This window comes from Solanum lycopersicum, chromosome 4, assembly GCF_036512215.1.
Source record: "Solanum lycopersicum chromosome 4, SLM_r2.1".
Lineage (NCBI taxonomy): Eukaryota > Viridiplantae > Streptophyta > Magnoliopsida > Solanales > Solanaceae > Solanum > Solanum lycopersicum.
Genome location: NC_090803.1, coordinates 64,410,079 through 64,433,641, shown reverse-complemented (window position 1 = coordinate 64,433,641; position 23,563 = coordinate 64,410,079). Strand labels below are relative to the sequence as shown.

The 23,563-nt window shown below is 30.8% G+C and overlaps 2 protein-coding genes across 3 annotated transcripts; both read right to left on the bottom strand.

The window, feature by feature from the left end:
• Positions 1-402: 402 nt before the first annotated feature.
• On the bottom strand, positions 403-22,257 carry LOC101252078 (uncharacterized). Its single transcript, XM_069297416.1, has 29 exons — positions 22,098-22,257; positions 21,852-22,000; positions 20,150-20,226; positions 19,935-20,057; positions 19,628-19,730; positions 19,516-19,553; positions 19,230-19,328; positions 19,072-19,158; positions 18,849-18,986; positions 18,658-18,729; positions 18,465-18,580; positions 18,261-18,374; positions 18,101-18,146; positions 17,935-17,999; positions 17,555-17,580; positions 7,603-7,681; positions 6,473-6,618; positions 3,897-3,973; positions 3,676-3,798; positions 3,413-3,515; positions 3,252-3,289; positions 3,045-3,143; positions 2,406-2,495; positions 2,164-2,310; positions 1,868-1,939; positions 1,277-1,404; positions 1,040-1,153; positions 770-819; positions 403-655 (listed from the first exon to the last, which is right to left on the bottom strand). The coding sequence occupies exons 1-29, from the start codon at positions 22,220-22,222 to the stop codon at positions 576-578; spliced, it is 2,724 nt and encodes a 907-aa protein (XP_069153517.1). The 5' UTR covers positions 22,223-22,257; the 3' UTR covers positions 403-575.
• On the bottom strand, positions 8,274-17,260 carry FKBP62C (peptidyl-prolyl cis-trans isomerase FKBP62c). 2 transcript variants are annotated; one of them, XM_004238032.5, is made up of 13 exons: positions 16,842-17,260; positions 16,536-16,622; positions 15,108-15,365; positions 14,849-14,929; positions 14,658-14,738; positions 12,751-12,945; positions 11,638-11,727; positions 11,108-11,283; positions 10,027-10,149; positions 9,781-9,927; positions 9,164-9,291; positions 8,967-9,087; positions 8,274-8,703 (listed from the first exon to the last, which is right to left on the bottom strand). In XM_004238032.5, exons 1-13 carry the CDS (start codon positions 17,041-17,043, stop codon positions 8,638-8,640), a joined length of 1,755 nt encoding a protein of 584 aa, XP_004238080.1. In that variant the 5' UTR covers positions 17,044-17,260; the 3' UTR covers positions 8,274-8,637. The 2 variants fall into 2 exon arrangements, with proteins under 2 accessions (XP_004238080.1, XP_010320295.1); XM_010321993.4 differs by having other exon boundaries at positions 14,841-14,929; positions 16,842-17,202.
• Positions 22,258-23,563: the final 1,306 nt, after the last annotated feature.

Below are 23,563 nucleotides of genomic sequence, written 5' to 3'. Positions count from 1 at the left end.
ATTATTTAAGGAATGATTAATAAAATGATAATTTTACTAAATCACGTTATTAATACAATTTAATCAATGCTTCTAAAATAACTAATAATAAGGAAAATTAATCTAACGGATTGAGATATCTTATGGATGAATTATGAGTAAGTTGATGTTATCCAATGGAATAATGTTGGGTTTTTATTTACTATTAAATATAAAGGACTAACATTAATTTAATATTTGAATCATTTTATGAATCAGTGTTATTTGACAATAGTTAGGCTTGTTGAAAATCTTTTTAAAAACCTATAGCGGGAGATTCAATGGCAATTTTTAAAAAAGTAATTTTTTTAATTTTCATAATCAAACGTCCACTTAATTGTTTGTTAATGCAATGCACAATATTAGGAAAAGGAGAGGTAATAATTATGTCTCAATAATAGTAAAACAACATGTAATTAAGAGTTAAAAAGAATAATATTTCCATAGACCCTATTCCTATCATACGAAAATAAAATAATTATTTTTGATAAAATCTCGATTCTGTTTAAAAGCAGATTCCAACGTCAATTATTGGCTCATAACTTCAATAATAATCTCTATAAAGGATTATGAGATATCCATCTTTTGAACATATTAAAGCACTCTTCCCTTTTGTACTCAGGAGCTACATGTCCAGCTCCCTGTTTAAAATAAATAAATAAATAACAAAAAACATAAAAAGACGGTGAAAATAAAAATCAAATGTACAATAAAACAAACAAATGTGATGGAAAATAATAATATAAAGTACTTGCCTTTACAGTTGCATATGTCATCTTATTGGCATATGATCTTGTGTATCTACAAAAATGAATAAATAAATAAATAATCAAAATCAAATTTGGTATCTATAATGATAAAGAAAAAGGCAATCTAATAGTTCATTTATTTGAATTTTTTAAAATCTACTTATGAAAAATACTTTTTATCCAAAGTTTTTCGTGAAAAAACACAAGTTATGAATTTGAAAGAAAAAAAAAAGCATTACGAGAATAAAATAATTTATGCTCGAAGAAAATACCCGGCAACTTGACCATTAACGATCCATTGACGCCAATTATCAACAATTGAATAATTTAATGATTTAATCCATGCTTCTGTAGATTGGAATGGTACACCCATGTCATGATCACCACTGTTTCAACAAATAAAAAGGTATAAAATTATTTAATTACAATTTTTTAAATTTATTTCGAGCTCGTTTCGAATTTAATAATATAAAAAAATAAAAACTTTAAAAAATAAATAAATGAATTACCTGTATATAAGTGATCGATAACCTTTAGCGCTATGATTTCTATGATATGAAATACTGTCCATAGAGGTAAATGTATAGTATTTTTTAATACCATTTTGCTTGCATCTTGCCCAGTGATCTATAGTTCCCTGGTAAGAAATTGGAAAAAAAAAATTAAAAGGAAAAATAATACCTCAATATCTATGTATACCGATAATCTATTATTTTCCAAAAAAAAAAAGATCTATATAGTACCAATGAATACTCTTATGATGATCAAAAAGTTAGAATCGAAACATACTATAACAAGTTAAATAACATTAATAATATTAGGATAGTAAGTTTCTTTTCGATTTATAAAACTTAAATTCATGACATATACTTTATTTAATCAATCTTCTGAAAAATTAAAGTACTTTTTCTTTTAAAAAATAATAATTCATTTAGAATTTTTTTTTATATAGAATGAAATTATTTATACACAAATATCACAATTAATTTTTTCATAATTTGATACTTAAAAGTGTTTATTTAAAATAGTTATTCAAATTACTAATATAATATATACATAGAGAATAATTTAGTCAAATACAAAATGATGCATTCGCAAACCTTTCGAACATGGAGAGCTTTCTGGACTCGAGGGTCATTTGCCCAATAATTTGAAAGTTCGTGTCTATCAACCTGCAACCATGATATCATTATATTTATATTTGATGTTTTTACCAAATCAACGATAACATTTTATTTGTTTGAAAACACTCTTCTACGACATCTCATTTATTTGTTTTCGAAGTTTCACATCACACACACCTCCTCCTTAAAAACACTAAACTTCTTGATTAATTGATTTTGATATAAACACTGAATGAATTCGAATAACGAATCTTTACCCTAGATATACTTACAAGCTTTCCATAACAGCTGGGTGAGATGGCATTCTCTTGAATAGATCTTCTACTCCCTCTAAATTTAGATGGAAATGGGCTTTTCAATTCTGTTTCTGATCCACACAGGGGATCTAAAACATGTTGATCATTAATATTGTTCGACAGCTACAAAATTTGCAAATTCAACAAATTAACTAGTATCAACCAATTAATTATGGAAATCTTAATAAATAATCGTATATATTTAAGAAATTATTAACCTCATCCACAATATTTAGATCTTGGCTGCATTGAGCATTAGTGGGAGCAAACTCCTTTCTGTATTCTCCTTTGCAATTTTGCATCATTGACTGATGTGAAAAAATATTAGCATTGTAATATACGTGTATAACCAAACTTTCAAAATTATTGAAAATACAATTATATAACAAAATGTGTCCTTTCTAATAGCTTAAGCTTTTAGATGAGATGATCGCACACTTCATTATAGTATCAAACAGGCAGAGGTATTAAGATTGAATTTCACTGCCACCAAAATCAAAAAAAAAAATTCATGTGCTTGGCTCATGAAAAGAAAAAATCAAACCCGCACATGAGAGACGTGTTGAAAATATAATTATATAATCAAATTATTAGCAAGTGTTCGTGGGAGAAACCATCTTTTTTACCTTATCAAAAAATAACATATTTAAATAAAAAAATTGGGGGTATATAAAGAAAGAGGAAAAATGTCTGAGAGGATTACAAGTTAGAAAACAAATGAATGTTCATGTAGCGAATGAATTGAGGTACTAAGATTTCTAGTAGAAAAAATAATAATTAAAAATAATTTTATTAATTACTATTCAAAATAACTTATTTTTCTCGAAAAAACTTTGACTAACCGTCCTCTATATTACCTGATAAAGTTCAATAGGAATGATTGCCATGCCAACAAGAAATGGAATCATAAAATTTTTTTCTTCAGGAAATGTTAAAGGGTTTCCAAGTAAATAACCCTGAAATTAACCAAAACAACTGAGATTAGATTAAGCTGTTAATTACACTACTACTCATAATTTTTTTTTGAAAAAAAGATTAAGAATAGGAAGAGCATAATTAGAAACCTTAAGGTTAACCAAAGGCTTGTTGCCTGCTTCAATTCCTACAATTAAGATCATACAACTCTTAAGTAATTAGACAAACAATGCTTACTAAAAAACAGTAAAATAACTTCAAAACTCTGTAATTAGATACATGAAGTTAATTAGTAATATATTATAATTACCATCTGATATTAGTTGGACAACACGTGGAACAACGATACCAGAATATGAATCTCCACCCAAATAAAAATTATTTGAACTGAATTCTGGATGATCAACGAGCCACTGTAATTAATAATTAGAAACAATTAGAATGAGCTCACTCACACACTTAATTAGTGACTCGGAATTATAGTACTAATTGATTCGTTCTCTCAAGATAACACGGATTAATAACCAACGAGCAAAAGCCGAGAGGAGAGAGAGTTGTATTTGATATACATACCTTAAGTAAAAATTGATAGACGTGGGTACATGCATCAACATCAATAACATGCATTGCTTCTGGTGTTGTTGCATATGAAAATCCAGTATTTACAGGTTGCTCCAAGAAAATTATATTTGCAACCTAACAATTTAGAAAATATTACAACGAATAAATACAATTCAAATTCACCTTCAAACTAATAAAGATGTACAAGAATCATAGGCAATGTAATTAATTACCTTGGTCCATGAGTTTGGAGTCACTCCAAGTGTTGGTAGACTTCCATTATACTTTTTTTGTTTGTAATATAATGGTCCTGAATTATTAGGATTTAGGCACAAAAATTTATGCAACATTAATCAACAACCTTACGTAAAATTACTAGCAATAATTATAAAAGGTATAATTCAGGAATATAACTCTTAATTTGGTTTCAACGGATAACTACTCCCTACAATTTGAGTGTGCATAAGTGGACATTTAAATTTGTATAAAATTGAACAAGTAGACACACGTGTCTCACATGGCATAATACATGTAGGATGTCACGTAGGACATAAAATTGACATGTAGGACGAATGAGTCTATTTGTTCAATTTTATACGAGTTTAAGTGTTTACTCGTGCACACTCAAAGTTAAGAGTCATAGTTATCAGCTAACGCTAAGTTAAGAATCATGTTTATGTATTATTGTCATTACAAAAATTGCATCAAGGGAATGATTGTATCAAACATTAATAGATGTCAAAAGAATTTAGTGGAGTAGTTTTAAGGAGTCCGAAATTTAAAGGGTACAAAATATTAACAAAAATTTCAAAACGATGTATAAAATTTTATATTAACCAAAACGGTAAAATCGCTGCAAGTGCAGCGCAGCGGTTTTGCAAAAAAAAAAATGAAATAGGCAGCGATTTCAAAATTTTGCTTCTTACAAATCGCTGCCTTGGCAGCGATTTAATATTATTTTTTAATTATATTTTTTTTAAAAAAAAAAAGTATATCGCTGCCAGTGCAGCGATTTATAAAAGATTTTTTTTTTATAAATCGCTGCCCTGACAGCGATTTATTTTATAAAGAATTTTTTTTTTATTAAATCGCTGCAGAAAACTATTTTTTTTTAAAAAGAAAGAAAAATTATAAAAATGTTAAAACAGCGATTTTATATTAAAAAAAATTATAATATTTTTTAAAATTTAAATATATAACTTATAAGAAAATATACATTATTTTAAAAAAATTAAAAATAAGTAAAGTAATAAATATATTTTCTTTCTAAAAAAAGATATTATATTGAATTTAAATTTAAATAATATTTGAATTCAAATAACTAATTTTTTTTAAATAAAAAATTAAAGGCAGCAAAATTATTGAATTTTTTTTTAAAACAAAATGATATATATATATATATGTGTGTATATATATATATATAAAAAGTTAAAGATGATGACATGAGAATAGTAAAAAATTTGTTTTTATTGTAAATAGTTGAACAAAGTGGTCTCATGTAAATAGTACTAATATACTTTCAATGCTATAAATTGGACTCTTATCCTTCATATTCATATTACTTTCAATCTTCCAACAATCTTAAGATAATTTGAAGATTGAAAGATTGAAAGATTGTTGGTAGATTAGAAGATTGAAAGTAATATGACTATGAAGGATAAGAGTCCAATTTATAGCATTGAAAGTATATTAGTACTATTTCAACTATTTACAATAAAAACAAATTTTTTACTATTCTCATGTGATCATCTTTAACTTTATATATATATATATATATATATATATATATATATATATATATATATATATATATATATATATATATATCATTTTGTTTTTTTTAAAAAAAATCAATAATTTTGCTGCCTTTAATTTTTTATTTAAAAAAATTAATTATTTGAATTCAAATATTATTTAAATTTAAATTCAATATAATATCTTTTTTTAGAAAGAAAATATATTTATTACTTTACTTATTTTTAATTTTTTAGAAATAATGTATATTTTCTTATAAGTTATATATTTAAATTTTAAAAAATATTATAATTTTTTTATATATAAAATTGTTGTTTTAACATTTTTATAATTTTTCTTTTTTTTTAAAAAAAATAGCTTTCTGCAGCGATTTAATAAAAAAAAATCTTTATAAAATAAATCGCTGTCAGGGCAGCGATTTATAATTTTTTTTAATTTTATAAATCGCTGCACTGGCAGCGATTTATTTTATAATTTTTTTTAATAAATCGTTGCACAGGCAGCAATATACCTTATTCTTTTAAAAAAAATATAATTAAAAAATAAAATGAAATCGCTGCCTTTTGAAATCGCTGCTTGGGCAGTGATTTTATTTTTTTCATTTTTTTATTAAATTTTTTTTTTTTGCAAAATCGTCGCCTCAGCAGCGATTTTACTTTTTCAGGTGAGGTAAGTCGCTGCACCTGCAGCGATTTTACCGTTTTGATTAATATAAAATTTTATATACGATTTTGAAATTTTTGTTAATATTTTGTACCCTTTAAGTTTCGGACTCTAGTTTTAATTATTGGCAACTTAAAAATGTCACTTATAGGATAATTATAAATAATTTTTATGATAAAGAAAAGATTATGGATATAGAGTATCAATATCAGATTCATTTCAATTAATTATTTTAATGCAAAATAAAAATTTATATATAAATTCATGAAAATTGTAAAAAACAGTAAATTATGAACTCATAATTGCTAAGAATCTTAAACACTTTTTTTTTTTAATAATAATATGCTAAAAATGTTAAAAATTGAACTCGTAAAATTTAAATTCTACTTACCAATTTCATAGACAACTCCATTGAAAGAAGAGCAACCAGGTCCTCCAGTGAGCCACAATATAAGAGGATCATTTCCAGGGTCTGATTCTGATTTAATAAAATAATAAAATAGCTGGTGTTTCTCTTCTTTACCCACACCTACATACCTGAATCAGATAAATATTTAGAGCCCGCTTTGATTATTTTTTAAAAAGTTATCCCTTTAAATTAAAAATTAAAAAAATTAAATCTAAATGACTATTAAATCAAGAATAAAGTAGAGGAGATCTATTTTTTATTTTTTATTTCGCTAAACACCTTCTAAGTCATTTTTGATTTATTTTATATTTGTCAAACACTTTAAAAAGTAAAAAAAAAAAAGGGACTTCAAAAAAGGTTTAACCAAATTTTATGCCGATTCAAATATCCTCTTAGTTCTAATTATTTCAACTTAACATTTTTAACAGTTTTAATTAGTAAGACATTTTGATTTAAATCGGCAGAAAGTTTTTGAAAAATAGAAGATCTTTAAGATTTGGAATGGAATTTTAAATATAATTTGATATTTTTATAACTGGTAAAAATAATACTAACAAAATTATGAATATTGAAATCTAGTACACCAACTAAAGATATAACTATTATTTATACCGACAATCTAGATTACTTGTACTGTTTTAGATATTATTGCAAATTAGTATATTTATTATTATTAAATATCTTCACTACAGTCAGAGTGATAAATAACTTAATAGTCAAAGTGCATTATTTAGACTTACGATAAAATAAGTGTCCATAATATTATATCAATTTTAAAGAAATATATTTATATCTAATTTTACATAGACCACATATCCACGTGCTCTTAAGGTCCACAATTAATTATAAATTAACTGTTTCTCTTGATTAGCTAAGCTAGATGCCATTATTTTGCAATCAGTAAACTGTGGAAGAAATTGTTAGATCTATCGTTTTTGCTAGTAATGTTAGAGCTAAAGTTAGGATTCAAACTACACACTCTAGTAGATCGTTACCCGTTTTGATACGAGTAAATTAAAACTGGATTGAATTTTGATCCGTCCAAATTTGAACTTGTTCTAAGCTATAAAATTGTTAAATTAGTAAAAGAAAGAAAGAAAAAAAAAACTAACCCAGTTTCGAGATGAAAAGGAAGAGGACCGTCAAATCCAGGAAGAAATTTGACAGTTGCAGCAGCTTGTACTTGCAGGGGGGTTATTTGTATCAGTAATGGTAGAGCAAGAAGAAGAAGATGAAGAAACATAGTGGAGCTAATTGGGGAATAATTCGATTTTGCCATTGATGAATTTAAAATAATGGATGGCATCTTATACTGTTATTTATTGAATGACGTAAAATAGCTGAACATGGTTCCCACCATAATGTTGTCTCATTGTGAGATGATTGGTGAAAAATTGAAAACAAAATAACATCAAAATATTTAAATCTATCTCGCCTACCTACCCCTTTTTGGAAATAAAAAACTTCGAATATTGTATCAGACACGAAACATATTCTACATGACAGTTGCAACAAGATCTGTGCTCTACAATGAGCATCAAATTCGAATTTTGGGTAAGAATCTCATTTTTTGATAGCACGAACAAAAATTTAATGGCCAAAGGCGCCGATGGGCATCAATGGCTGACTCGAGTGCCTCCCAGAATGCGACATGATCACTTATTATACGACTCACTAACTTTACTTGTGACCACTTCTGTAGTAGAGTTTACTTTACTTACTATTCAGTTGTAGATTTCTAAATTTAGGCTGTTAGCATTGCCTCAAATTTAATAGGGACAACTGAAAAAAAAAAAAATTCTAACATACATCCAAATGAAATATACAATCAGAGGGTGCCAAATTTTTACATTTAAAATAGAACTGAAAACCAGCTATTTCCAGAGGTACAAGTGTGGTTCCTTGGATGGAAAGCCTTTCTCTATTACCTTGGCTATACATGCTCGCGTTAACAACATACCCAATATATTCCCAAAACAAGTGACATCTAGAAAGGGTGGGGTGTACACAGACCTTACCCCTACCTTTACAGGGTAAGTGGAGTAAAGAGGTTGTTTCCTGTAGACTCCTGGATCAAGACTCTGTCAGCTTTAGAAAATATGTATACAAGTACGATTCTTCATCTAGATTCAACTTCCAATTAAATGTCAGTGCATGTTGATTTCACCAACATTTTCTTCATTCTTGCTCTCCGTTTCCTCAACTTTTAATTTCTGCCAAATTGGAACAAAGTTGGGACATAATTAGCCTGTATATAACATGTATATTTTCTCAATTGATTCTAGAATCTAGAATCCAATTTCCTCGAAGTAATGGAATAAAGATACTTTATTTGCGCAGAAATTAACCAAAATCATACAAGAAGAGAACGAATAATTAAGCATTCTAAAACTTCTGCTCTTCGTCAGTTTCTTGCATATATCCTCCTCTCACATCTTGTTCTCAAATTACGAATAGTTAGAAATCATGAACAAACCTTTGCTGCAGAAGAGTTCTCATTTGATAAGCGTGCAAACATTGTTGTATAGAGCTTTGCGTCTCTCTTGTTGCTCTCTGATTGGAGTTGTTTTAGTGTCTTCTGTATCAGTTTCACCTCCCTGAACCGCAGAAACTCTTTGATTCATAATGGTCAAAAGAATTCTCCACCAATATTAAAGTCATGAGTTGCATTACCTGTTTTGTGGCTCTATTGCTAGTGCCTTCTTGATATCCAGTTCAGCCAAGTGCAGATCAGCTGTTTCCATAAATGCTTGCGCTCTCCTATATAATGCTTTCACATTGCAGGATTCAACTTCTAAGACCTATGACCGATGGGAAAGGATAAGGATGAAACTGGGCCGTGCTTGGTTTTGAAAGACAGTTAGCCAATTCATTCACCAAGAAAAGGAAGCATGCTTTTAATCAGCTGATACAGTATATGCACTGATAATTCTTTTTTTTTTGGTCACTACAAAACATGCCTATCCAACCAAATTACATTAAAATAGTATTTCCTCTTACCCTAATTACTTGTCCACTTTTCCTTTTTCAGTTGTCCCTAATTACTTGACCATGTTAACAAATCAAGAAAGGACAAAATATTTTTATCTATTATACCCACAATTAATTACTTTGAAAAAGGTAGAACTTCTTGAAAATCTAAAATTTTTATTTCACCTACTTCATAATTAATATGGATAAAATGGTCAATCATTGTTTTCTTAATAAGCGTGCCAATTAAAAAGTGGACAAGTAATTAGGGACAGAGGGAGTATTGTTCAATTGATTATCTTGTTATGCATGTACTTTACCTTGCAACATTGCTTGATTGCTTCCTGGAAATAACTCTGTTTGAGACAAGCAGCAGCACCATTCAACCAGCATGACACTCTCAATGATTTAACTATCTTTTGATCATCATCTTCAAAATGTTCATCTTCATTAATACAATCAGTAGCCTGAACCAAAAAAGAAAAAACGAGAAAAAACATAAAAATTATAGAGCATCTAACAAAAGTTGCACATTCTTAACAGTGATGACCAATTCACTGAGATACCTTCTCATATTTCTTCATTGCTCTTTGATACTTTCCGTTTTTGAAGAGCAAGTTGCCTTCTTCTTTCTTCCTCTGGGCCATTTGGATTCTCTCATGCTTATTCATTTCCCTAGGATCTTTTTCCTAGTTCCCAGAAGGAGAAAGTTAGAATTTAGAGAAATTTGTATGTACCAACCCAAAATAAATAAGAGAAAAATTCAGTAAATTGGTCTTGTGCAGCATCAAAATTTTCCCATTAAGAGATTATCAACTTCACTATAATAAGCACTCCATCCAGCCCAACTAAGGTGTCTATTTCACTACAATAAGCAGTTAAGCACCCCCATCCATCCCAATTAAAGTATCCTACTTTCACTTGATAATCCAAATCACTGAACACTAGAGTGAAGATTACCGTATTCAGAGTTTTAATTAAGAAAGGCTACAAATTAAAATAACTTGTTAAATTTGACCTGAAATCCGAACACCAGTTATTATGTAAATCAAAATACTGGAACCTTTTCTTTTGGTTCGGTGAAATCAAATTACTGAAACTTGAAGAGAAGGCATGGACAATACATCTAAAAACATAATTCCAAACTAGAAAATCTTTACTATAGAAAAACATAAGCACTCAAATCAATTTGATTTACACAAGATATAACAAACAAGAGAGGACTTTTCTATGAAGAGAGGAGACTTTATAGATATTCCGGAGAAGTATTGTTAGTGTCGATTTAGTTTCATAGTACATGCCAGTAAATTCTCACAAGTCTCAAAAATCTTAGGGGCTACTAATAAGAAAAGGTATAGTAACTAAATCTTGTCCAAAAAATAATCAAAATAAGCACAGCAACATATTTACAAACTTAATCAATCAGTCCAAGCAATTACATCCATTAACCTATTGGGTAGTGTTCAGGTTTCTTCATATGTTCAATCCTAGAAAATCAACTACGTTTTCCAGTCAGAACTTTGGGCCACTTGCTTGGGTCATTTACACATCTCATATGAGTTCTAACCCTACATTCGCTGAACCATGTGTACTAAGCGGCTAAACCAAATATGTCTTAGCAGATTACAGACTTCCATCAGAAATTACCTTTGTGAACTCCAACATCTCCACCTCAAAAATTATGGTTGAGCATGGAGGAACCATAGCAAGATCCCGCTTCACTTCAGTATTTCCAAACCCATAGTCAGGTTTAACTGTCACTATTGCGTGTTCTCCCTTCTTCATTGTAGTAACAGCTTGGTCCAGTCCAGCAACGACTTGTTCTGGATGCAAAATAGTACAACAGAATCATTGCAAGACAAGGTTCGTAGGCATTAAGTTCAACAAGTACAGAAGCATCACTGAAGACTTGGCATATATGCAGGGTTTCTTTCATACTGTTAATTCACATTACACAAAATTTAAGGAGTTGGAGCTTTCAGAAGAAAGCCATGCAAGAAATGCACCTGATGTAACTCTTAATTCAAAACAAAAGGTCAAGGACGTACCACAAAAACCTCAATTTAACATAACAAACCTTATTACCTTGTGATCTCAGGGAGGATAATGGGAATAAATATAGCAGATGCTTAATTATCAGCCATAAGTAAACTTTAAATTTGTTCTAATGTACCGACCTTCATCAGTTATAAACTTCAGCGCGTTCTCTCCATCAAAGCCTCTTTTCTCAAGCAAAGTGCCGTCCACAAGCTTAGCTGTATACCTAACTGGAGATTTGAAACAAAAACCAAGTAGTTAGTAAATTCCCCATACTCAAGCTGAATCCCATTACCAATTCTCAAACTGGACCCAGGCTTAAGCTAATGCTTCCCAAAATAGAGCACACATGTGTGCCTTTCACTGAGCAAGAGTACGGTAACATTTCCATATTTGCAGTCCCCTTTCCTCAGACGATGAAGGATGCAATATGACGTTTGATGAAAAGCGAAAAGAGTAGTATTAAATATCCATCTATAATCTATTTAGTCTTCTTCATGACACATTAATCCACTTTCATTTCAACTAGGTTAAGCTATTTTGTCTTTGTCGCTATTTAGGAACTGTTGCTGGCTTGCTGCCGTTACATAATTACCAGTTAACTAGGATTTGGCCTCCAAACTTTAACTAATTTTTAGAATATTGTCTTCACTTTATTAATTTTTTAGGTCAGACCGTTGGATCCCTCAATTTTCAGCTTTTTTTTTTTAACTTCTATAGAAGTTTAACTAATTATTAATTTAGTAGGAGATCTTTCTATTTTTTTAAACATCAATATGAGGTTTCCCTGCAAAATATTTGTGTACAGTCTCTGTTTTACATTAAAGCAACGTCTAGTTCGCGGATGAGTTATGGAGATATTATTATTGGCTTGCAAGCCGATGAACATTAATACTTTGATTGTTAGGCAGGGATTATGATACCAAGTGAAGGCTTACCTTTACCAATTAGTATACATGCATAAGTTATAGTTTAAAAAACAATAAAGCAAAATTATTTATTTTTCTTATTAATATGATACTATCACAATTTTTATCAATATAAGGCTTTTAGTATTCATAAAAGTAATACAGCTTGTTTGAACTTAAGGGTATTTTTGTTAATTTTGGTTCTCTTATATGCCTAATACATGCATTGTTATTCACACTCCATCCCGCAAAAAAAATATATGGTTAAGTAATATAATATCAACTATCTGTATTTAATTTCCTCAAGGGCAAGAAGGTAACATGCACAAACTTCTAAATACTTACTAGTCACAGCAGCACCTTCATCTGCAGTAAGAGTGCCTTCTCCCTCTTTTAAAATCTTCTTTAGAACTCCCAAATCACAAGTCACATTTATTACCGGCTTGAAAGAAACTAGTTCAAGATCAATACTCAGAATAGAACTTGGAGGAATGGAAGGGACGCTACTTTCAGAGTCCTTATCCCTGTCAACAGAGGCATCTGCAAAGATGATGGGATAAAGAAAATTTTAAGTGAAAAGAACTGTTGGAGTTTTTCAGGCTGATAGGGAAGGATGGCAACCATTCCTGAAGCATCTTTCTATCATAAAAGCGAGGAAGATGCAAACCAACTTAAAATGATTGCATGAGCTCTTCAGCATTTTCCCTCGTAGTTTTCTTGCAAACATGGCACTTGCAGAGGAAGAACATGAAAGTTCCATATGTTGAAGAAGCAAACTATGTTTATATTGGTTTTTCCAGTTCCTCTATACCAGCATAAGTCTTTGTCACATGGGACAAGATACATACATACATAATACGTATATTTTTATTGTTGAAGGCATAATTAAACAAATAAAAGTTTAAGCTTTTAGATGAAATTGTCACAAACTTCACCATGATATCAGAGCAGAAAAGATCATTCAAGTCTCTTGTACCCATTATACAAAATAATTTCCACCTGTTTCGCCCATAAAACGAATATCATGCCCGCACATGAGAGGAGTTTGTTGAAGACATAAAAGTATGTTTTCCCACACAGTAGTACCCACAGAAAAGCTTAATGTTGTGCAAACTTTAAGCTACATAAGTCAGTATAAGATAATATGCCTTAGGAGTTAGGATGGCAACATCTAGTAAGAATTGATACAGAGCCACAGTGTAGTTTAATGTGCTTCTACTTTAGTTGAAGAGCATGTCTGGTATAAAATCTTTATACAGTCTACTCCACCCATGTAATGTGGTCAGCAGACCTTTTTGTCAAAGTGAGCACAGACATTATGAATGTTCGAACAAACAAAAGGTATGTCATATAGGACTAAAACATTAAATTTGTGAATGTGAACTAATTTTTCTCATGAATTAAATGGCTAAAATTCTCAGAGTTATTTCATACTGTACTATCTGAAACTCTGACCATCTGTCAGATTTATGATAAGAAATATTGATAATAAAAGTCAACACCTTTGAATACATTAAATAGAACATTTCCAAACCTAATAACTAAGACTCCATTAAAATGGAAAGAAGGAAATATCTTTTTTGCTCATCACCAACAAGGTGACTAGACAGTACTGTACTAGAAATCCACCTTTGACCTTAAAACAACTAAATTAGCAATTAGACAAAAACAAAAGCGAAAGCCTAATAGAGGTAAAATATGACCAAATCCCAGTTTCTAGTTGCACTCCACTTCTAAGATCTCACAGCCAGCTCTTACCTAATAGAGGTAAAATTAGACCAGATCCCAGATTCTAGTTACATTTCGCAAAATTCGAAATGAATCAGAATGTACAATTATCTACTACCATTTTCATCTGTAGGAACACATGTCATATATCATTAGGGAAATAAGGAATTCCTCTCATTTGATGCACTCAATTCGCTTTTGTACAACATATTGTTGTGAAAAATAGCAATAAGTGGCAATAACTCCCAACATCTTCCTTACACAGATATCGTGACAATTTTTCATGCCATTCAAAAACTAACATTATGATAAAACTATCCAAACAGAGCTATCTTTCCATCTGAACAGCACAGTACGCGACAGCTGTCAGGTCCACTATTCACAAATAATCTACTTTCTTTATATAGACTACTATATTATCTACGAATTATACTCCCGATACCAACTCCTTCCCCCAAAAGGAACCCCAGCTATCAACCCATATAAATTATAATGCTAGCAAAGAATGAGTTGGGAAGACGTACACCGAGGCTGAATAAGTAAATTCACTTTCTCCCCCTTTCTCATCGTTTTGATCGCTTTTGGTAATGCTTGACAAAAATGGCCTAAAAGAAAACAGAGTTGGTTAGTCAAATACACGGAATATAGTATCAGTTGATACTTGATAGCACAAGTTTGTCGATCCTCGAGCACAAAAACAAAGATACCAAGGTACCATCTTTGACATAAAACTCCACTCCATGTTCAGGTGTTTTTGCAACAGTGATACCGTCAAGCAGCCTCACTACATACCTCACTGCAAAATCAAATTGGAAAATCAAGGACATCTCATCTATAAACAACTGACAAATGCAATATCACGAGTAAGACCACATAAAATGCAGATATTGGCACTAGCAATATTTCTTTTTCTTTTGGTTTCCAGACAGTGAATTCTTTTGGGTAAAAACTAAACACAGAACATATTCAAGTACCTAGAACTTCATCCAAGTCACCAGGAGGTCCTATCATCTCCCCCTTCTCCAAAATTTTCTTGATAATACCACCATCCTTGCAGACATCCACCACTGTGATCCATGATACGAGTTCGACTTCAAACTGAACGACTCTATTCGAAGAAACTGCATCCGAGTCTGACAATCCAAAAGCAGTTTCCAAAGGCAAAGTGAACAATGCTCCTTCACCTTTCCTCATCGTGACAATCCCACGGTCTAAGCCAGCAGAAACTTTTTCTAACCATCAAAGCAAACTTATTAAGCTTAATATATACAAACCAAATAATGGATGCAGAAACACTTTTTCCTACAATCTCTTAAGCAAATTATAAGTTAAAATGATAAGAGAAATGGCCATTGTAGCAAATTAAACATTTTTTGCAACTTAAAACATTATAATTAATTACAAACTGCACACCAATATAGGAGTAATAAGTTAACTAGATCGAAGGGGAAGTTGTAGAAACAACTTTTTCCTACAATCTCTTAAGCAAATTATAAGGAAAAATGGTAAGCGAATGGCCAATTATAGCAAATTAAACATGTTTTGCAACTTTAAATATTATATTAATTACCAACTGCACACCAATAGAGGAGTAATAAGGTAACTAGATCGAAGGGGAAGTTGTATGGGGTAAATTATTGTGAACATGTGGTCACATAAGATGAAGACGTAAGATATTAGGATAATGATAAAAGCAGAGCTGAGTAAGACTCCAGAGGCAAGCGATCTTCGAAGAATCACAAGAAAAAGTAATCGGGGTTGTTATCGATATCGGTCACTTTTACCAAAACCATTGGAGTTGTTGGCGATGAAAGAAGAGACCCGTGGCTCGAAGACACGTTAGAAGAAATAAAGACTTGTGTCCAGACGCACGTTAGAAGAAATAAAGAACTTATGGCCCGAAGTAATGAGAGGAGAAAGAAAGGACAGAAGCATCAACTAATCCCATACAGGATCCCGCAAATCACGACATACAATAGGGTCCAAGCAGAGCAATTTCATATGTTGATGTATTCTACATTTCCATTTGTTGTCTATAAATAGCTGAGTTATTCATTTGCAAAAGGTTGGATTTTCAACAATACAAAGGATTGCATTGATATTCTTGCATTCAGAGCTTTGTCTTATTACATTACCAACTAAGGTAATACTCATAAGATCATACATATAAAGACCTTTTATACCGGAACCAACACTGACACCGGAATCAGGATTGAAGCAATGATATTTTGACTTCACTATTCCATTTGCTAATTTATCCAAATTATTATTCTTAATACATTTATTCAACAATGTTTTTGCTTAATCTAAATCTTATAAGTCGAATCAATCCGCCTGTCCTTAACCTTGTAACAAATTCATTTTTCAAGTGTACATAAGTAAAATAGTAACCAAAAACTCACCTTGGCCAAGCTTGAATGTAAAAGGTTCACCTTTGTCCCAGGTGGAAACAGATTTGGTTCCATCACGTAGGATACCAACATAATGAACTGCAAGTCAATAAATAAAGTAGAAACATTTCAATTTAAAACAAATAAACACAAAAACAATTATTCCTTCATGGTGTTTGAGTGGATATGGAATTCAATAACATAGAATTTCACCCAACTATTAAATTGCTGATATGTATGGATAGAAGAGTTAATTTTGATTAAATAAACTAATCAATTTATCTAGAAACTGTTCTGTCGACTAAATTTCAGAATTACCGGTGACTTCATCACCAAATTCAGGGGTCTCCCAACCATGACCATGCTTCAGAAGCTTCTTCTTAAGTCCATTTGAGTTAATTTCCCTTTCTTCACCAACATTGAGCGGTGGTGCTGAGTCTATCTCTTCACCTGGCTCTTCTTCCAGTTCATCATCTTCATCTATAAATGCTTGGGCATTGGCCCTGGAAAATTCCACCATTTTTTTCACTTCTAATTACTGGTTACTAAGAATTTACTACTTAACTGGAATTCTATGAAGTGATTTGTACGGTGGTCGGAGGTCGGAGATCGTACGCCGATGGAAACCAACGGAGGAGCAAGTAGAGCAGACTGTTCGCTTGCAGTGACAGTAGCTTCCAGTAACTACGAAGTCATTCGAAGTGGGCTGGGCTTTGTATGGACTAAAATATTGGATCAGCCCAATACACTTCCTTACAAGTGAAAAGTTTTGTTGCTGTTTAACTATGTTCCGCTAGTTCGGATGTTTATTTTTTTAGATTTTGAATATTTTTGTGAAACTTTTAGAAATAATAAATCGAGTCAAATGGAAGAAAAGATTTGATTAGTGATTTGATTTAAAGTTAAGTACTGAAAAGGTTGGTTACTGAGCCTGGCCACGAATTGTATTGAATCGCCCCTCTATTAGCTCTAACTTTTTTAATTCCCTCAATCTCTAATCGAGTTTCTATAAAAAGATAATACCAAAATAATTAAAAAGTTGAGAGGCAAATTTAAACTTTTTTTATTATTTAAGAATCTGAAAACGTGAAATTTACTCATTTCACGCTAAAATTTTACTAACTACATTAAATATGAGATGATATATTAACAACAGGGTATGAATGAACTCGAGTAATTCTGGAATTCCAATATAAGAGTAATATCAAAGAAAAATTATGATTGAAAAGTTTAAGAGGGAAAATTAAATAAAATTTGAACATATAGAGTTTACTCATTTCAGACCTAAAATTATACGTATTAACGAGCAAGAATAAATATGAGATGATTTATTAACGATAGAGTGCGAATGTCGTCAACATATAAATTACAAATAATGATATAATTTTTCAATTACAAGGGCTGATAAGACATCCACCTTGTGAGCATGGCCAGACATTCACGAGGCTTATATTCTGGTGCAGTATGCCCTGCTCCCTGTTTAAATTATTAAAATAAACAAAGCAATTTTAACCCAATTTATTTTAACTAGATAAGAAAAGAAAAGAAAAAATAGATTGAGAGAATAGTTTCTTTGCCTTCACTGTTGCAAATGTCATCTGATTTGAGTAACTTCTTGTGTAACTGAAATCGTACAATCGAAAAAACAAAAAGAGTTTAACATCTATATATACTAACAAATTTTCTAACTAATGTAGTCACGTGAATTTCAATGTACGTCTTTCATCAAGAACTAACCCGGCAACTTGATTGTCAACAGTCCAAGCTCGCCAATCATCGACAATTGAATAGTTAAGAGATTTTATCCATGCTTGAGTTGATCGAAAGGTGACAATCTTGTCATGATCTCCACTACTCAATTCAATAAAACATTAGAGAAGTTGTTAGTTTCACATAGTTATTCCGATATGGCTGTACACACGATTAATATTTCAATTCAACCTGTATATAAGAGATCTGTAACCTTTGCTACTGAGGTTTTCATGATATGGTATGCTATTAGTGACTATCTTTTGGAATTTCAAAGTTGCACATCTCTCCCATTTTCCGATAGTCCCCTTTTATCGAATGGATATGTTAGTCTGAGTTTAAGTTCTACGCATTGACATTAAGTAAATAACTAGTGAATCTATACCTTCCGGATGTTGAGGGCGTCTCTAACTTGATCATCATCAGCCCAATGATAAGAATGTTTGTACCAATTATTCTATAAAGCAATTGCACATTGCAAATTCTTGTTATCAATTTAGCAGATACAAGAATCAATAGCCTAAAGTATGCAACATTGTATAGATAATAATTGAAGATGGGAAGACAAATACTCACTCGACATTTTATAAGATTGTTAAGTTGATGTAACTTCTCATTAAGAGATCTTCTTTCGCCAAACAATTGGTGTGGCCTTGGCGAAAAGCGCTTACATTTGGGCTCCAAAATATGGGGTTTATTAATTCCTCTAAGAAGCTGCATATAATAAGATGAGTGTATTTTGATACCAAATAAAACAAGTAGTAGATCATATTTGATTTTACTTCAAATAGAATCCAACCTCTTTAAAAGTTTGAACATCTTGCAAACACAATAAATTGCTTGGATTTATATTAATGTATTCTCCTTTACAATTGGTATTCAAAGACTGTTTCAGAAAGAGTAAGCCAATAAGTGTAAGTAATGTTAATGAAAACACATAACTAAAGAAAAGCCAACCTCATAGAGTTCATCAGAAATAAGTCCCATTCCATAAGCAAATGGAATCTCATAATTGTTTTCACCTTCAAATGTCGATGGATTTCCGAGTAAATATCCCTGAAAGAAAATGTTCTTTTGATTGTGATATTGTTCTACATTGACCTGTAGGAAATCTTCAGCAAAAACTAATATGTTTCTACGCAATCTTTAGCCGGGATAGGATTGGAGGGCAAAGGATGTTCATTACAGAATAAACATTTGTAATAAAAATTTCATTACGAGTTGCCATTTATAAATGACGAACCTTGAGATTGATAAATGGTTTGATTTCCATTTCATTATCTGCAATATCAAGGGCAAAATGTTATAGGACTAAACCAGCAAAGCATGATCCAAGGAAGTAAATATAGTCTTACTACTGGCAATAATTTGACTAATAATGGGAACAACCATCCCCGAGTACGAGTCTCCACCAATGTATAATGGATTCTTTAGAAATGTTGGATGATCTACAAACCACTGCAAAAACATTTTGAGGTTCAGCAAAAAGTTCAGACACCTAAAAGGCGGAGAAACTAAGTGAAATGTGATCCTCACTTTACACTGATCCAACATCGGTAATGAGTTGCAATGGATATACAAAAGTTGTTCAATACTAACAGAGGCCTTAGACCTCCTATATATGCTGACTGCGAAATCACAAGTAACGATAAATGTAATTACCTTGCGAAGGAACTGATATGCATGATCACTTGTTTGTAAATCAGATGTTTGTAGAGCTGCTGGAGTTGTCGCGTAGGAAAAACCAGTTCCTACCGGTAAGTCTAAGAAAATAATACTTGACACCTAAAAATTCCATCATACATTTTAACATTCTTGAATTGTGCACAAACTTTATGTACATTACAAAGTACAATTTCAGTATCAAATACTCTCACCTTTGTCCATGAGTAAGGATTCAGTATCATTGTAGGCAAACTCCCATTGTATTCCACTGCCCCAAATGTTATTGGTCCTTCATATTCATTGTTCAAAATGTTTAGGAAGTATAACTTAATAGCTTGTTAAAAGCCAGAAACTTTTAGGATTCAAATCAACTAATTTTACTTTTATTTGTGGTATTTTAATCCAAGTTGTCAATGATCTGAACCAAAATATTTTTCCTATTTAGCTTGATGAAGCGTGATCAACAACATACCTATCGTTTAATTCCACAAGTGGGGTCTAAACATAATAAAATGTATGCAGACCTTACTCCTATCTCGTGAAGGTTGAGAGATAATGTTGTACTATATATACTAATTCTTCTACCTAATCCGCGACTTCTATGCCTTCCTCTCTCGGGTCATGTCGTCGGTAAGTTGAAGATGAGACATGTCATGTGTAATCAACTCTTCTTAGTACTTTTTTGACCTACTTCTATACGTTTCATCATATCCACTATTTCCAACCCCTCACAATTCCTCATTAAAGCACTTCACATATCTAAATCATCTCAGCCTTGCTTCCTTTATCTTGTCTACCATACTAAGAGATGAAAATTCGATCTCCTTCTATGGACTTGGACAACCTCATGAGCTAGCTTTTTAGATTGAGTTAGGCCCAGTATCAGGGGCGTGTTGAAAGAGATGGAAATTGACGATTGGAACATGTCAAAGGAACAGGTCCAACCCAGTTGACTGACTTATCTACAGCAAGTGTTGATGAAGAAGGAAGTTGAGGATAGGAACATGTCGAAGAAACAGGTCCAACGAACCTGACTGACGAGTTACAACACTGCTGAATAATTGGAGTCGCACTAGCATTAGACTACTTATGTTAAATAGTGTTATATTTCGTCTATAATTATATTATTATTAGGATTACATTACGACTAGGATTACTATTAGAATTATATTACAACTAGGATTTATATTATTTATAATTGCAATATTAGTATTATAGTAGTAATATGTATTGTAATAGTATTCTAAGTATAGTTTAATTTAGGACTCTACAATTCTCTCTTATATAAGAAGTATGTATTAACATTATTATTTATCAATACTAGATTGATCGTTATTGACCAATATGATCAATTCATCAATAATCACATATCAATACAATCCTTAGTTTCTCTACAGGAGATTTCTTCAGGGCGGAGCTTTGACATGGCAAGGTTGGTCAGATGAACAATCTTCGTCAGAATTTTTTTTCGAATATATATTACTAAATATCGATTTTTTTAGATATACACTAACTGTTGAACAACCTTGACATAATAAAGGTTGACAGTTCAGTATGCAAAAATACCTCTGCGTTTGGTTTGGGCCCAAGTGTTGCGATTCTTTTAATTTTTTAAATTATTCTGTTTTGTCCTAAAGTATGAACATCCTTGGCAAAAATTCTGGCTCTGTCATCGCCCAATATCCATCTTTATACATCACAGAGATCATACCTACCTTGTCCCACATATTTCTATTCCTAATCTTATTTCTCTTTATATACCTACACACATCCATCTCACCGTCCTTTTATCTTTTTAAGTTTTGGTGATACGTTCTTATTAAACAAACTTGAAGCCTGATCAAGAGGTGTAAATCAAAGGTTACATCTTTTTACACTATCAATTGAAATTTTTACTAGATTACCTATACATACCAATCTCATAGATAAGGCCAGATAGAGCAGAGCAACCAGGTCCTCCAGTGATCCAAAGCATTAGAGGGTCGGAGTCTGGATATCCAGACTCCGACTCTATAAAATAATAGAATAATTGCACATCTTCTGAATCACCAACTCCTACATACCTGGAAACACCATTCAATTATATGAGTTTTTAAGTAAATCACTTGAAAAATATAACTCTAATAATATGTAAACTTATTTCCAAATTATATTCCTCACCCAGTTTCAAGTTGAAAAGGAAGGGGTCCTTTAAAACCTGGAAGAAACTTCACTGGTGAACCAGCTATTGCAGGCTCTGCAACAACAAGAACCAAAAATAAATAACATAGCTCTGTTTTTGTCATATTTCTTCTACAACAGAGTTGTCTTGAACCTTACTTTGTCATATATATAATAATAATAATATAAATATATTACTTTTCCGTTTAAAAAAGAATAATCTTCTTTTGTCTTTAAAAAAAAAGAATGAGTTTTTTTCGTAATAATTTGCACGTGCATATTTAAGGCCACAAGATTAAAAGACTATTTTATACCTTAATTTAGGATTATATAACTAAAAATTTTCTTTATTTTATTAAATTAAGTTAAACTAGACAATTATTCGTGAAGGTGAAAGAGTGTATATATATGAAAATAGATAAGTATTACTTCCTCTGTCATAATTTATTAATAGTCTACCCTAACGACTAAGAATTTAAAGACTTGATGAAATAATTTGTATACCCCTTTCCTCCCTTGATAAAAAGTCAAAAAAAATTAAAATAAATAAATTAATTAAATCTAATTAATCTAATTTAGGGAGTAGAGAAAACAAGATAGATGAATTCTTATATATCTTGATTTAGTTTTTGAAAAAAATTAGAAATAACAATCACAACATTTCGTTTTAAACAAAATATTATTTAAAAAATAATCTATATTTTCAGAGAATATATATGTTTTGGGATGTAATTTTATTTGATGAAAACTTAAAAAATATTATCTAGATAAATAAGCAAGTAATCTACATATATTCTTGTGTCCCATCGAGAAATTTATTTTTTTTTTAAAAATAAAAATAAATTAAAAATAAAATTTTGATTAGAACACGAAAAGATTAAAAAGATATGTTTCTTAATATCAAGCACATCTTAAGTATAAATTATAAAAACATAAAGTTAAATTACTTATATTTTTTAAAACAAAGTAAAAAGAAATAGTATTATCTAAATTTGAGGAAAAAAAACACTTTTTAATTTGACGTTAATTATTACTTTAATCTTTTAACTACTAACAATTTTAAAACACTCATTTTTTATGTCACATCTGATCCACCCAAACATATATGCGGTATTTTCTATTGATACGACATACACATAAATATATATAATAAAATAAATATTTAAAAAGTACTTAATAGTTAAATTATAAGAATTTAATAATTTAAGAAAACCTTTTTTTTCTTTTTAAAAGAATAATTTCTAATTATTTTATCCCACCCTACCCTGTACCCCAACCCCACACCTCACTACCCACTCATCCCCCCAAAAAAATCATAAGAAAACCTTTTTTTTCTTTTTAAAAGAATAATTTCTAATTATTTTATCCCACCCTACCCTGTACCCCAACCCCTCACCTCACTACCCACTCATCCCCCCAAAAAAATCATTGGTAAGAAGTAAGAACAAAATATTATTCTCCTTCCG

What these genes read in the sequence shown, in the direction of transcription:
- FKBP62C (XM_004238032.5), bottom strand. Translation starts at nt 17,043, where the DNA reads ATGGTGGAATTTTCCAGGGCCAATGCCCAAGCATTTATAGATGAAGAT. An exon ending in TTTACTTATTCAGCCTCGGT is followed by an intron (nt 12,946 to 14,657) that starts GTACGTCTTCCC and finishes TCATCTTTGCAG; the next exon opens with ATGCCTCTGTTGACAGGGAT. An exon ending in AGATGTTGGAGTTCACAAAG is followed by an intron (nt 10,150 to 11,107) that starts GTAATTTCTGAT and finishes TCTGGGAACTAG; the next exon opens with GAAAAAGATCCTAGGGAAAT.
- LOC101252078 (XM_069297416.1), bottom strand. Translation starts at nt 22,222, where the DNA reads ATGACAAAAACAGAGCTATGTTATTTATTTTTGGTTCTTGTTGTTGCA. An exon ending in TACAGATCTCTTATATACAG is followed by an intron (nt 18,375 to 18,464) that starts GTTGAATTGAAA and finishes TGAATTGAGTAG; the next exon opens with TGGAGATCATGACAAGATTG. An exon ending in GCCATGCTCACAAGGTGGAT is followed by an intron (nt 17,581 to 17,934) that starts GTCTTATCAGCC and finishes TAATAAAAAAAG; the next exon opens with TTTAAATTTGCCTCTCAACT.